Here is a 15,740-nt window from a genome sequence, read left to right on the forward strand (position 1 = left end):
CTTCCCCGTCTCCTCCGGCTGCCGCAGTTGTGCGCAGGCAGCGCCTGGGGCAGCCGGGGACCTCGGCGGCGCCGGGGACAGGCGGCGCGGCGGGCAGCTTGGCCGGGGACCTCGCTTCCGGCCCGCGAAGGGCGGGGCTGCGAGTATCTCTCAGGCAGCGCGGCGGGCAGCCCCGGCCTGCCGGCGGGAGGAGGCCGCGGTGGGGCGGGCGGATTGCGCCTGCCGGTGCCCCGCCGTCCGGGGTGGCCCCGGAGGTGCCGGGCGGCGCTGGGTTTTAGGCTTTTCGGTTAGGCGGCCCGTGGGGAGAGCGGCTCCTTGAGGTGCTACGGTTCAGGCAGGGCGGTAGGCAGCTAAGAGCGGGGGCCTAAGACGTGGGCGCTGTTGCCATGGCGACGAGGAGGCCGGTGCGGGGAGGTGGCGGGGCCGGGCCCAGGGCCGGGGGCTCCCCGGGAGGCCTCGGAGGGTCGGGACGGCTCCTCTCGCTCCCCGGGCCGGGCTGCGCGACCCCTCGGGCCGGAGGCCGCGCTAGGGCCTACGGGGCGGAGGTAGTGTCAGCGCTGAGGTGACGCCCGGGCGGCGGGAAAGCGCGGCGGGGGCTCAGCGAGGGGCTTCGCTTCCAGCCGGGCCGCGCATCTCGCAGCCGCCCCAGACGTTTCAGGAGCACCTACCGAGAGCGGCTTTACACAGAGCCAGGGCCGCACTGAGAAGCCTGGCGTGCCGGAAACGGAGCATTCAGCCTGTCATTAGCTTGTGAACTTGGTCGGTAAACTTCCTCCCGAGCTGTGTAAAGAGTGAAGTCCTGAGCACTGGCACAGTCTGCCAGGGAGGTTGTGGAGTCTCCTTCTCTGGAGATATTCAAGACCCGCCTGGACAAGGTCCTGTGCAGCCTGCTGTAGGTGACCCTGCTTCGGCAGGAGGGTTGGACTGGGTGACCCACAGAGGTCTCTTCCAAACCCTGAACATTCTGTGATTCTGTCCTGCATCTGACTGGCAAGCGTCCTGTAAGAGTGAGCTTGAAATAAAGGTCTCGGCTCGAATACCACTTGCTTACCATACTCCAATGTCAGTGTTCAAGCCAGATAGGACCCAGTGTTTTCTGCAGCACGGCACAACCAAAGCTCCTAATAAACTCGGACAAGGCTGACTGCAAAACCAGCGTTTTGTCTGAGTCTGGGACGGTGTCGCTTCATCTGCGCCCATAGTGCTGGAACAGGACAAGAAAATCAAGAAATCTGTACGTGTGTAGATGCTCATAGGTCACTGCCATTCTGTCAGATTTCGGCCCAAACTGCTGCCTTTGTTTGTATTCTTGCTCTTTGTGTAATCGTAGATGATGCTTAAAGACATGAACATATCTTCTCGTTTCTTAGGTCATTAGCACAGAGGGCTGGAGTACCTCTCCTACAAGGACAGGCTAAGAGAGTTGGGGCTGTTCAGCCCAGAGAAGAGAAGGCTCCGGCGTGACCTTAGAGCAGCTGCCAGTGCCTGAAGGGGCCGACAGGAAGGATGGAGAGGGGCTTTTAACAGGGGTGTGTAGTGATAGGACAAGGGGGAATGGCTGTAAACTAAAAGAGGGCAGATTTAGATTAGATATTAGGAAGAAATTCTTCACCATGAGGGTGGTGAAACACTGGCCCAGGTTGCCCAGAGAAGCTGTGGCTGCCCCCTCCCTGGCAGGGTTCAAGGCCAGGTTGGACGGGGCTCTGAGCAACTTGGTCTGGTGGAAGATGTCCCTGCTCATGGCAGGGGGGTTGGAACTAGGTGATCTGTAAGGTCCCTTCCAACTCAAACCATTCTATAATTCTATGATTCTAATTTTTTAAGTTTTTTAAATTCTTTATTGCTATGGGCTCCTTGGTCATCTCGGCACATTCAAGCAAGGTTTCCCTGTTTATTATTTTTTTGTAATTAAACAGAGCCTATCTTCTCCAGGGGGCAACAAATAGTTTTGCAATGTTGTAAAAAAAGAAAATACCAACTGTTTAGGAGAAAAAAAAAAGTGTTATGTTTCAAGGTTTAATTAATGTATTCTGCTCCTGTAGGCTGGTTTGGCCTCGGTTGATGTACATGCCTGTGCTGTTGACCACTGCACGTTTCTAGGCAAGGAAAATTGCCACGAGAGAGGAAGGGGTGATTCTCAGATACAACTGCAGGCTGCATAAAGCCCTGAGCAACCGGCTCTGGTGTCGCAGCTGACCCTGCGCTGAGCAGGAGACCGGACTTCATAAACCTCTTGAGCTCCTCTCCATCCTGAATTGGTGTCTGAATCACTGCTGGATCACGTCGGGATTGCCTCACCCAGACAGCCAGAGCTTTAGCTGAGGTGTCCAATACTGGCCAGTAGATATTACAGAATAGCCCCTATGTATTAAATCTGCTTCTGGTAGGTCACTTGTAGATAGTAGGAAACATCTTCTGATTTAAAATTCCTCTACATACAACAAAAGAATGTCTGGGCTGCTGCTGCCTTGCTTTGAGACTCTCATACAGGCTTGCTGGTTTATTTAATATCAGAGAGTGACAAGTAGTCAAGGTTTCATATCACACACAAAAAATGTGTTGAGATGCACCTGTGTTGTTGAAGAAGAACATCAGGAGTCTCTACGTTAGTGAACTCCTAACGATTGTATTTACAGAGGTGGCTGGCTCTTAGGAAAACTGGGTTTCAGGTAGTTTAAATATTAGTTCGCCACAATTTATCTTGATGTATGGCAGTATTAAAACTGTCCAAAACAAAAGGTATGATCATATTTTAACGTGGTGAGGGATCAAATTAAGGTTTTCAATCCTCGGTTTTACTGACTTCGAAATGACAATACTTTTCTTAACGTCCCCCGCAGAAGTCTGGAGGGTGGATTATTGTCCGTGTCCCCGGGCTGCAGCAGCTGCTGGTAGGAGAGGCTGGGGGAGGGAGGGGCAATCCCTGTCATTTATCGGCGGGCGGCAGAGGCTTCAGGTTTGGCTGGCTGACAGGACAAGGTGGCTGTCCCAGTTCTCAGGATTTGATCTGATTCTCTCGTAAATCGTAGTAAAATATTTTTGGTGCCAGGATTGTTTAAAAGCAGATCCCTGCTTCAGGTTTGTGTTTAAAGGTGGAACATACCTTCTTCATTCTCTTGACATTTGTAATATTTGACTGTCTGATGACTCTTTAATGTTGTTAATTAGGCAGAGGTCTTTAAAAACATCGGCACATGTTGTCAGCCCAAATAAATTTTAACTCACTGCGAAGATATTTAGATTTTCCAGATAATTAAACCTCCCAGAACAGTTGTTTGCAGGTGACATGTCAAAGATGTTCTGAGTTGCAGCGGGAAACCAACAAGTGACGGCTGTCTCTACAAAGTGTAACATTTTCTGGTAGGGTCAGCTTAGCGAGTCAGGGATGTCACGGTAGGGAGGAAAGAGAGGACCGAGGAGCCTGGGAGAGGAACCGAGTCGGTTCAGGTTTTCTCTGCCAGGCCTTTGGCCAGCTCATTGCCTGCAGTTCTTGGTCATACCCATCCCCGCTCTTCATGTGCAGCTCGGCCCCTGTCCCGTCTCGTTGCCTGGGCGCTTCTGTGCTGGTAGCTGCGTTGCTTTTGGTCATTGTTGGGGGGGGTTCGAGCAGCGGTTTGAAACGTCATTTTTACTTTCCTGAAACGACTCCGGGGTTTTGAGTTTTGGCAGATGATTAGCTTCGTCTCTGCAGGGGACTCGTCATCACTTACCACTGGGGAATGTTAAGAATTGATTTAACTCAGCCCGTGAGCATTAGGAAATGACATCCTGGTGACAGCCTCCCCAGCAGTTGGTGTCGCAAATAGTTTAGCTGTGAGCGTAGACGCGTAATTGCTGCCACGGGCTTTCCTGCCCGGGGAAGCGAGGGCATCCCCGAATGAGCTACGGGGGAGCAACACGGGGGTCGGGTGGAAAGGGCTCTGCAGTGCTCATGGGAAACAACCAACCACCACCACCAACAACAAAAAAAACCACCCAACTATGTTTTCTAACTAAAGTTAAATATACAAGGTTCCTCTTCAAACACCGAACTCCCATCTCTTGTTCACACCTATCACTTCACATACGCTCCAGCTGCTCACTTGAAACAAAAGGTGGAGAAATCAGGCAACTTCTCGCACGCGTGGTGGAAGAAGCGGCCCTTCACGAAGCTTCTGGAGAAGAGCTGTGTTCCTGGGGCGTGTTTTCAGGGCTCGGGCAGGGCCTGCCTCTGGCCCTCAGGACGGGCGATGGTACGCGTGCGTTTTGTTGGCAGTCTCGGCTCTGCCAGCTGCAGTAACAAAGCCACTCTCTTCTTCTCTTTTGCTGAGGGGAAAGGATTTGTGGCTTTGCAGCAGAGAGCACCGCGCCAGCCCGGCCTCTGGCGAGCTCCTTCACGGCCCGTGCCTCCCGGACGTTCTGTCCCTCCCGCCACTTGCCACAAACCCAGCCGAGCTCCTGAAATCCCTCTCTGTTTAACGGAGCAGCATCAGCAGAGGCAGGGCTTGCAGTCCACCTCTTTCCCACTTAAAAACTGTGAAGAATCGAGTTTTATACGGCTCCCGGTGCAAGGCACGACCATGACCAGCCCACAAGGGCCTGGTTTGTGAGCAGCCGCTTCTGCGCTCCCTCCCCTGCGAGAACCCTTTCAAGAAACGAAATGAGCCCGTTGCCGAAGAAAACAGCATTGTGATTTTTCCTCTTGCAGGGGCCGTGGTGGCCGTGTGACAGAATGGGCTGAACTTGAGCGGCTTTGGGTTTTTTTTTTCCCTTTTCACATCGTATCAGCACACTGAGAACCCTGTAAATGTGTTTCCAAGGCTCTGAGGAGCGCGGCCGTTTAAATGCTTGCTACGGGTCAATGTTACTGTGTCTTTTTGGAATTCGCCAGTGCAGCACTACTTCAGCGTGTACGCTCTGGGGGGCTGACAGGGTTTTTAAAATTAAGCTGTGCTATTTTTGCGCTCATCTGTGTGAGCTGCCAATTTTCACACAAATTATGGATTCTTAAAATAACGAAACATACAAAAGCAATGTTGAGCTTCCTTCAGAGGAGAGCCTTCTTCCCAAAGATGAAGCTTGATTTTAGTGCCTCTTTTACAGCAGATTACATCCCGTCTTCGCAGCCTAATGCTTTTTGTGTAGCCCGGGATGATTATTTGTGGATCCGCTTAAAACAAGGGATCCGCGCTGCGCTCAGGATGCTTCCGACGCGGATCCCTGGATTTCAACCTCAGATGTCGGAAGTCGCGCTGCTGCCCGCCGGTTGGGCACGACGAGCTCCCAGCGCTCGAGGGCCGACACAACGCAGCCCGCGCGGGGGGATTCCACGTTATCGTTTGCTGCGGCGGGCGCCAAGGCCTGCGGCATGGAGGGACTGTACGTACCCCCGCATGCAGCCTCCGTTGAACTGCCTTCAGACTGCCCAAACGCTCTTCCGACTCCCGTCCCGCTGGGTACATATTTTTCTTCCTGTGAGAAACGTCGAGGGGGCGTTGGCACCGCGCGGATAGAATCATAGAATGGTTTGGGTTGGAAGGGACCTTAAGAGTCTTGGCCAGACTCTTCCAGTGGTGCCCAGTGACAGGACAAGGGGCAACAGGCACAAACTGAAGCACAGGAAGTTCCAGCTGGACATGAGGAAGAACTTCTTCCCTCTGAGGGTGACGGAGCACTGGAACAGGCTGCCCAGGGAGGTTGTGGAGTCTCCTTCTCTGGAGATATTCAAGACGTGCCTGGACAAGGTCCTCTACAGCCTGCTGTAGGTGACCCTGCTTCGGCAGGAGGGTTGGACTGGGTGACCCACAGAGGTCCCTTCCAACCCCGAACATTCTGTGATTCTGTGACCATCTGGTTCCAACCCCCTGCCATGAGCAGGGACCCCTTCCACCAGCCCAGGCTGCTCAGAGCTCCATCCAACCTGGCCTTGCACCGTGCCAGGGAGGGGGCACCCACAGCGTCCCTGGGCAGCCTGGGCCAGGGCCTCACCGCCCTCACCGGGAAGAGCCGAGGTACTTCCACCCCCCACCCCCGCAGCCAGCGCAGCCGCTGGGTTCCGAAGCCGGGGGTCGGGAGCCGCTGACGGCTTCCAGGCCCGGTGACCGGGGTCGGGCCCCGCCGCTCATTCACCGGGGGGGGACGGAGGACCGGGGGGGGGGGTGGGGATCGCCGCGCGCCCCCTCCGCCCCGCCGCCAACGTCACTTGTTATGTCTCCGCCGGCGGCCGGGGCGGGGCTACGGCGGGAGGGAGGCGGGGGGGCCGCGGGCCCGCGGCGCACCAGCCCGTGCTTGGCTCGGCCCGGCTGCTCGGCTCGGCCTCCGGCCCGGCTCCCCGCGGCCCCCCGGGCGGCCCCCGGCGGGAAGATGTGGGTGAAGCTGTGCTGTTTGCTGCTCTACTTCCTGGCGCTCTTCGTGCTGGCCCGCGTGTTCGAGGCCGTGGCGTGGTACGAGAGCGGCTTCCTGGCCACGCAGCTGGTGGACCCGGTGGCGCTGAGCTTCAGGAAGCTGCGGACAATCCTGGAGTGCCGGGGCTTGGGGCACTCGGGGCTGCCCGAGAAGAAGGACGTGCGGGAGCTGGTGGAGAAGTCAGGTACGCGGAGCTTCCCCCGCTTCCCCCCCGGCGCCTGGGGAAGGCGAGCGGCGGGGGCCCCCCGCGTCGGCGGGGTGGGTCTGGGAGAGGAGCCGGTTCTCCCCCCCGCCCAGGAGCGAGAGGCCGCAGCGGTCAGAGGGAGGAAGGCGTCAGGGGGAAGCTCGGCGATGGCGACGGTGACACCCTCCGCCGCGTCGCAAGCCCGAGCGGGCTGCGCCGAGGGAAGGCCGCGGGTAGAGGGGTCACCGAGAAACGGGGCTTCGAGGAGCGGCGGCGAGGTGGCCGGGGTCGGGGCGGCGAGGTGGCGGTCCCGCAGACGAGGGCGGATGTCGTCCGCCGTGCAATGCAAGGAGGAGGACAGAATCCAGATACGTGCAGTGGGTTGGCAGGGACAGCTGGGTGTTCCCAGGTGTCCCCCTCCCTGCCCGCTCGTTGAGGTGTCGCCGGCAGGATGGGTGCTGAGGAGAACATTGATGTGACAGCTGAGGAGCAGAAGGGACGGGGACCGAGGGACGCGGTGGTTTCACACCCGAGGGGGAGAAGTAGATCCCACGCGCAAAAAATGGCTTGGAAAAAGTCGAGGAGGCGTTTGGGAAGCAGGGCAGAGCAGGTGAGAGAGGTGGACTCGGGGGGGTGGCGGGCAGCGAAGGGTGAAGAGCGATGGAGACGCGAGGAACGGCAGAAGTGGCGTGGAAGTCAGGATGCCGGCCTGGAGCGGCGGGAGGCAGCTGGCCCCGGGCACTGGGAGACGGGGCTGATGTAACAGCGGTGGTGCCAGCCAAGCCGGGGAGCGAGAGCCGCTGCTGTTGGATCGGTGGGCGAAGGGCGGCTGGCCCGGGAGAGGGAAACCCGGGGAGCGGGGCGGGCAGCGAGGGGCTCAGAGGTGGATTTGGATGAATGCAGTGAGTGCCGTAGCCTTAAAAATGGTAGCTCTTTTAAATAATTTATGTTAATGCTGGGTATTTAAATCTAATTTGCTTTTATTGTTCATTGTTTATTTATGTTGTTTATTCGCTGTGCTGCTCCAACAGTAAAAAGCATTAGGCGGTTTCGCTTTTGTTCCGGATCCCTTTGACTCCGTGGCTGTCAGGTACTTTACTGATGTCATGGTGTTTGGGCTGCAGACGCTGCAGTTAACTCCAAACAAACTGTATTAACCGACTTCTGAAAATGTCATGGAAACACTTCTCATACCAACAGGCTTTGCTGCATTTTTCCGTTTTTTTTTTTTTTTTCCTAAATTCTATGAATACTTTTGGAAACCCTTAAGGGGTTTCAGCTGTAACGCTTTTTTCATTTTCTGTTTTGAAGGAAACAGCCTTTTTGGACAAGACTTAATGTCCTCAAGCGTAATAGGCTAGTTACTAGAATGCCACTTGTCATTAACAGCGTTTGTAATGATTGTGAAACAAAGCCAGAGAAGGAAATGAGACGACAAAGGAAACATTGCCAGATGATTTTACTGTGAGCTCCTTACGTCACTAGGATTGGAGTTCATGGGAACTCCTTCCAACTGTGCAAACAGAAGCCAGCAGCTAAGTTACTGTACCTGAGGTTTTTCCTTGCAGTGGGACAATCAACATGGGTTTTTTTGGTACAGAATCATTGATTGAAATTCTGGAAGTCCGTGTGAATTATCAGTGTTAAGAAGTTGGTTGCTGCAAAATTACTATCAGGTGAAATGAAAGCAAAGATACGTGAATCAAAATCGCTCTCGGATCAGAATGTTGTTATTTTCAGAGAGTGAGGTTTAGAAGAGGTTCATTTATTCTTTTGTGCGCTCGGCTGCATGCGTGGTACATCTCTGTGAGCAGAAGCCTAGCGTTGATGTCTGCTGCGGTCTGACAGCTGAAGTCACATTGTTCGTAGTCATGCCTCTATGGATGGAATTATAATACTCTTTTAATTTAGCTACCTTCATACTGAAAAGGTTCTTTGAGCAACCATTTTAACTGAATTTCTCCATTTGTCTCTTTTTCAGGAGACCTCATGGAAGGAGAGCTTTATTCTGCTCTCAAGGAGGAAGAGGCCTCGGAATCGGTTTCCAGTACAAACTTTAGTGGTGAAATGCACTTCTATGAGCTTGTGGAAGACACAAAAGATGGGATCTGGCTGGTACAGGTATATAAATTTGATAATTTATATATTTATCACATCCAAAATGTGTTTTAAAGGAGGAGTTTATGAGAGTAGTTAACTAGTAGTGAAAGTGTATAACAGAGATGGCGACAAAGATAAACCACATCGGGGGGGGGGGGGGGGGGGGGATCAGAAGGAGCAAATCTCTTCAAAAAACCAAACCCAAACAAGAAAGGCTGGAAGTCACAGAGTTCCTATACAGACGGGAAGATAAAAACCTGTTGTACTGTGGATTGCTTTTTGAAAACCAGGTACTGTAGACCCTGAAAACAATCAAAGCAGCACAGACTGTGCAAGTACTTGGCCCTGGTGTTGTAAGAGCTTGTGTAATGTGTGAAGTAGGTGCATGAAGTATAGATGCTCCCAGCTGGCACAGGAGAGGTGCCTCTGGTGTTGCTCTTCCTTTTGGTTACATGATGTGCTCAGACCCAACCAGTTTCAAGTTTCTGTTTATCTGAGGGGCTTAGAGCACTTCTAAAAGTTTAAAAAAAAAAAAAAAAAGAAAAAAGAAGTAAAAGTTTTTCTTCTCCCAAGTGACTAGCGATAGGACAAGAGAAAATAGCCTCAGGCTGCGTCAGGGGAGGTTTAGATTGGATATTAGGGAAAATTTATTTACTGAAAGAGTGGTGAAGCTTTGGACCAGGCTGCCCAGGGAGGTGGTTGAGTCCCCATCCCTGGAGGTGTTCAAAAAATGTGTAGATGTGGCACTTTGGGACATGGTTTAGCAGGTGTGGTGGTGTTGGGGTGACGGTTGGACTTGATGATCTTAAAGGTCTTTTCCAAGCTTAATGATTCTGTGATGATTCTATGAGAAAATGATTCTATGATGATTCTATGAAAATCTCAGTTGCCTCTTTGCAAAGGCAAGATCTCAGTGTGCTGCTTCCCAGGCTAGCAGGCTGCTTCTACAGTGTATCCCGGTAGCTTAAAGTTAACCTTCCCTCAGACCTTGTGGGCCCACTGATTTTAGAGTGTGCTTCCCCAGGGCTGCGTGAGAATAAGAGAACATTTAGGAAAAAAGAAGAAAGACTTTTGCAAACAGGATTCTGAAACAATTTATCATCACTCCTGAGAACATAAGTAATCTAGACCAAAATGTAAAAATGCTTTTCTGCATTAACTTCTCTATTGATAAGTGATTTTTTTTTTTTTTAAGGCCCAAGTCCCTTGCTAACAGCCACATCAGGCAATCAGAATCCTCCACCAGATAATTGTTCAGTTGACAGCTCTCCTGCCTGGTTTGTCTGGTCTCCTCACTGCATGTTTTCTATTTGAATAGATTATCAAGATTTAATGACTTCCTGTTATTAGACCTGCACTGTCACCACATCAGATCTCACCTAAAATAGACAGTGAGAGGACAGATTACCTTCACAGTCAAAATGACATGTGTGTTTTGGGAAGGATACATTTGGAGTTTATTGAATCTAGGTTTCAGGTTTAAATCATACCGAAGGTGATTCTTCATGCAGGGAGAGAGCGTTGAAAGGGAGTTTACACATCTCCAAGGTAGCTGACAAATACGAGCATGAGTATGCTATGAAAAACCGTCCCTCCTCCCCATACGGCTCAAGAGAGTAAAATATTGCAGTTCTGTTGTCTGTTGCTTGCAGAATTTTAATCGTAATATATTTTCAGCTAGCTTCATAATAGCAGATCAGATAGGCTGTGTTTTGATATCTCTAGTGTGATGAATGTTGTCATCATTCTGGGAATATTTGCACAGCTATTCAGTTGGTCACAATAGCTGTGGAAAAAAAAATTAGTGGAATTTACTGAATAATTTACTTGCTGAATGCTATTTGTTTCTCGACAATAAAAACCACTAGACATGTCAAATTTCTTTGTTTTCATTCTTGCCTTTTGAGTTTTCATCACTTTGAGTTTTCATGTGGTCCCTTCCCCACCATAACTCTTGCCTGGGTAACTCCTGTGCTGGATTCTTTGTGTCCTTTCACAGGTTTTCCTGTGTTCTTTTCTTCTCTTAGACCTCATCCCTCCAAAGCTGTTTTTTATCATCACTTCCCTGTTCTAATTCTTGATTACCCCCCCTTGCCCGTTCTCCTTTACCATTAGGCATTCTGTGGAAACTTTACAGTTAATTAATCAGCTCGATGATTAGGCAGGGGACAGTACAAGAGTGAGGATGCCTCATGAATGGGTTGACCTCCTCAGTGACCACAGAGAAGGTCAGAGCATTCCCCTGCTCTGTTGTTGCTGCTGGCTGGGAAGGAGAAAGGGTCTCCAGATCCTTTCAGGATCCGACCCTGAATCGCTGTTGCATGGGGACTGCTGGAAAGCAGTAGAGGGACAAGGACAGTTCTGGCTCAGCTGGCACAGTGGCTGTTGGTTGAGTTGGTTTTGAAGACCTTACCATGATGTGTCGGAGGATGGGAACTTTGAAGATTATTTTTATTTTCCAGTGCGTGTAAATGAAATTTCTGGGGTAGCACAGGCTGGTAATGTGATGGCCATCACTGCATGCAAAGAATCAAAGGAAAAAGAGGAAACGGTTATTATTTCTTGATGTGTTTGACACAAATTCAGATGTGAATTTATCATTTAGAGCCAGCAAGATGAACTCCTTGAAGAAAGTCAAAGTCTATACACAAGGAAACAGAGTTTTGTGGCTTTGTTTCTTTATTTTCTGGAAATCCACATGCAAAGTATCCAGGTTCAGTGGTAATTTCTTTACCAGTGTAGCCGTTCACAGGTGCCCTCTTCTATGTGTGGCTTCCGTAGAGCCACAGACAGCAGCATGTTCTTTCTCCTATTAGCTCATGATCTCATCACCTTCCCCTTTATGCCTTTCTTCTCGCTTGCCAGCTGCTGTTGTGCACTTCTTTGGCTGGCAAGGAGGATGAGTGGTAGTTTTTAGAGCTGCTTCTCTTGTTGGTAAAGGAGTAACACGTAACGTTCTGGCTTTTCCAGACTCTGCAGTAGCTCATGCTCTCTGGTTAGTCTCTAGAAACCTGTCACATCAAACAATATCGTAGACATTACGATTTTTTAAAAACATACAATAAATGATCTACAGATAAAAATCCTCTTTGAATGAGCTTAAAATCTAAAGCACTGTATATTTTTATTTTAAAAGTCTCTAACATGGTGGTAGAGAGAAGAAAAGGGAACTTTCTTCCTGGCATTGAAGCAGGAGGACAAAGATTTTGATGGTGTCTGGTAGAGGTGCAAAGAACATTATTACGGGTATAAAATGTTGCAGTCTGTTCTGCATCTCACCTTCTTGTTCAGGTGGTGTAGTCACAGAGAAAGGGATGTGCCTGCAGGATGTTGGTGGTGGTTTGTTCGTTCATTCTTCTTTCTTTCTTTTGCTTGCATGCAGGATGATTAATTTTCGTATTTGCTGTTTTAATTTTGCCAGGTGATCAGTTGTTCTCACTACAAGGTAGTTAAGTAGAAACGCTCAATTCTTTTAAAGTACATCATTCAGTATTTCCAGTAGCCCTTCAGGTTCATTTACCATAGGATACCTGATGTTAACTTTCATTGTCCTTCCTGAGAGCCTTCATATCCAGACGAGGGTGCGGAATACCATCAGGTAGAATGTAATAGTTGTCATATTGCCTGCATATCTGTGATAATTCATTACAGAAGCTCATTTATTCTCAAACTCTGACCTGACTGACAGCTGAACTGAGCTATTCAGTCTGGTGCATAGATCACCCCACCCGCCTTGAGAAACTACGCGTAATGTTGAGGTGGTTAATTTTTGCACACTGATGGATGTACTCTTCCGTCTTTGCCTATTTTGATTTAAGTTCTCACGGTCTCTTTCCCAGAAAAGAAAAGCAAAAAATCTCCAGACATCTTTAGTCCGTGTGGATGGATTCTGAACCAGTTGTGAGTTCTTGGGAAGGAGCGACTATGCGGAAATTCAGTCTCATCAGCACAATGCTGAATAATAAAGAGAGAGTGAGATGTCTCAGAATTAGTAAAAGTACAGGCAGTCATGTAGAAACTTACTGACGTTATCTGGAATGAGTGGACTTTTTTCCACACTTCTAATAAATAACTCACCAGTCCATTTATAATTAATTGTATTTCTAAATGAGAATTGTCCTAATATTTTTACTTCTGCTTTATCTATGGGAGGATAGTTTGGAACATAGCTGTTGATTGTAAAGGGTTCTGTGAAAAGCACATAAGAAGCTTAATGAGTAAACCAGGAGTTTTGAACCTTTGTATCTTTGTGGATCCCTAAAAATCTTCCAGGGAGTGCATGGACTCTGTACAGTAATATTAGGCTTCCTTTGCTCATTTACCCTCTGCAGGCACTGTGGAGGAGTTCATGCACCTCCAGGGGTCTGAGTACCGTAGACTGGAAACTGCCAGACCAGACTGACAATTCTCACATACGTACAATCTTACCAGTTCATTAATGAAGTTAGAAATCCATTTTGCCTGTAGCAAAATCACACAGTTTTTTCCAGTTCAAAGGCCAGTGCTACTTCATGCAGTGACTGGCTTGCGGAGGCTGGGTGAGGATTGCCTGCTCCCGAGAGAACTACATGCATGTGTGCGTGCACAGCAGGAATGGTGTCTCTTATTTAACAGGTTTTGTTCTTCCTGATGGCTTAAAGCCCATCACAGTGCCCTAGTGCCCAGAGCTGATGAGCACTTGGAGTTGTTGCCTTTGTGGCTAAGCTGTAAAACTGAGTTTTGACTCTTTGTGCGTATTCACAATTGTGTGCTCTTGGTATGAGCAGGTGTGCCTGACACCTGCTATCCTGGCTAAATTCCAGCTTGGATAATGCCTGAGCTTCCCTTGGTGCTTTCATGTGGATACGCTTTTCTCTTCCTTTCGCGGCACATGCTCCTAACCCCATAAAGGATGAGAGATGCTGCCAATGTGAATATTTTTCCATCACTAAAAATATGTATAAAAAACACACGTGCATCGCTTAGCTCGGAGCTTCTGCTGTATTGTGATGATCTCACATTTCTTGCTTTCTGCTTCGAGTTCTTTTTTTTTTTTTTTTTGTAGTGTTGTTCCCATCTCCGGCGCGCTGTATCAAACACAAATGGAATGACTCTTAATCAAACTAGCAAGGCACAAGGGCTGTTGAAAGTGCAGAAGTGGACAGTTCATCAGAGTGTTTTTCCCTTTAGCGTTAGTCAGGTTACTTTAGGTTCTTGAGGCTGTTAGAAGCAGTCATAACTAGTTTTAAGGGCTAATTTTAAAATGTCCTCTTTAAAAAAGCTGTCTGTCAAGGGTGTTCGGGTTCTGTGGGAAGTTCTCCTTGTGTATTCTGTGGTCTGCAAAGTATTTGCGTTGCTGCCAGTTATTGGAGTGGAGGCAACTTGTTAAGAGTGGTGTTTTCGTTCCGGACCATATACCTGGTCTTGTGCATGGTACGTTGCAGAGATTATTCTCCATTAAGAAAATAAATGCTTAATCCTATTTTAGTATCTTTGCTATGAGGATATGGGTATCTCTTGCCCCATCATGCTGTAATTCTTCTTATGCATCAGATAGTTAGTACGTTTCTTTGCCCTGTATATCTTAACCACAGGAGAAAGCAGAGAAAATAACTGAAGGCACTAGAATTGGTTAAAATAATGAGAGCTGAAATACCATGAGAGATGAAATACCATCTTTGTTCTGCATTTGTTGCTCTCTGACTTACATTCTCATGCCTTCTGATATTTGAACATTTTTAGTTGAGTGAGCTTCAAAGCTTACTGACACCAAATCTTGTTACCGTGACCTGTTTTGAAATCTCTACATACCCGTCTAAAAGAGATTGAACAACATCTGATTTAGATGAACAGAAAATGGGAGAATGCTCAAGTGAGGCTCCTGTCATATTGTGCTCGAGTACTGCTGGGATACCAGGACGGGAATCTGTCTTTCATATTGCATTGCTACAGCAAACTCTTTAACAGCAGCAGTGTTTCCTTGAGCCACTTAAATTTCTGTCCTATCTTTTACTGGTATTTTAAGAATATATGTTTCATAAAATAGTTTTTTAAAAATCCTTCATGATAACTGGGAAATTAAGGAGCAACTGCATCGATGACAGTTACGAAGTAGATATTGCAGTATCTATGCATCTGCCTTAAACATTTCTGGTTTTGGATTAAGCAAGAGAGGCAAAGTGTCTTGCTGACGTCCTGTTTTTCCAAGTTTTTATATCTTTCTGTCTCCAGGGTATTTGTTCTTAAAGTCTGTTTGCTTCTTTAATGTTGTAACTATGACTATTTTAGCTTACAGATCAAAATGGTTCTATTCGTTACGTTCTCGATTGATCTCTTTTGGGACGGTTGTGTCTAATTTAACGTCAGGAGAGCTCTTTCAATGCAGAAGCTACCTATTCAAATGCCTATTGAAATCATCAGGATTTTGATGATTTCAGCATTGTATGTCCCTAGACTAATTCTATCTTAACTCTGTTTTCTGTGGTATCTGGAAGCCACCTTTTTGGTTTTTTTAGAAACTAAACAAGAAACCTCAATCAGAACATGTAGAACTAAAGGAGATTTCCAAACCCTCGTCTTTCCATTTGTACTTTGTGCATCTTGGTGGCGTAACTTACCTGCAGCATTTTGCAGTCGTTGGCTGAGAATCTCCTGACCTCTCAGGATATTGCGTGGTCCTCCCAAATTTGTGGGTAAACTATGAAGAAACTCATGTCTGAGACTTCAGAGGGCATTTGTGGATGGATGTGCAGTGAGGGCCTGGCCTTTTCTCCAGCATCTTCTTCCAGTAAAGAAGCTAGGAATTCATATATAGAGGAGAGTTGATATTTCAGACCCTGCAGTTAGAGCCAGTCCTGTGGCCTGGGTTAGGCGTAGGTTGGGGATCTGCTGATCTATTTCATGATGTGGGATTGTTAAATGGCTGGGTGACTTTGATCCTATTGGATTCTCTTAGCCCATTAAGATGATTAATGGATTCACTGGGTTGTCTTCGTTGTCTTATTTGTCACTCTGACATATGATATTTTGCAGATTGTGAACACAGCTAATAATAAGAGAAGCTTGAACGGTTTGTGTTCCTGTCAGTGTGGTG

The 15,740-nt window shown here is 48.6% G+C and overlaps 1 protein-coding gene across 3 annotated transcripts in view; it reads left to right on the forward strand.

Moving 5' to 3' along the window:
- Positions 1-6,254: 6,254 nt before the first annotated feature.
- Positions 6,255-15,740, forward strand: part of LOC104329612 (charged multivesicular body protein 3) — a 37,046-nt gene continuing 27,560 nt past the window's right edge. For 2 of the 3 annotated variants that reach the window (XM_075420310.1, XM_075420311.1), the window contains exons 1-2: positions 6,255-6,568; positions 8,550-8,689. In XM_075420310.1, the coding sequence (XP_075276425.1) occupies positions 6,343-6,568; positions 8,550-8,689 (366 nt within the window). In that variant the 5' untranslated portion in view covers positions 6,255-6,342. The remainder of the gene's footprint in view (positions 6,569-8,549; positions 8,690-15,740) is intronic. The other variant, XM_075420314.1, reaches the window with a different exon arrangement.

This window comes from Opisthocomus hoazin, chromosome 5 (genome assembly GCF_030867145.1).
Source record: "Opisthocomus hoazin isolate bOpiHoa1 chromosome 5, bOpiHoa1.hap1, whole genome shotgun sequence".
NCBI classification, from domain to species: Eukaryota; Metazoa; Chordata; class Aves; order Opisthocomiformes; family Opisthocomidae; genus Opisthocomus; species Opisthocomus hoazin.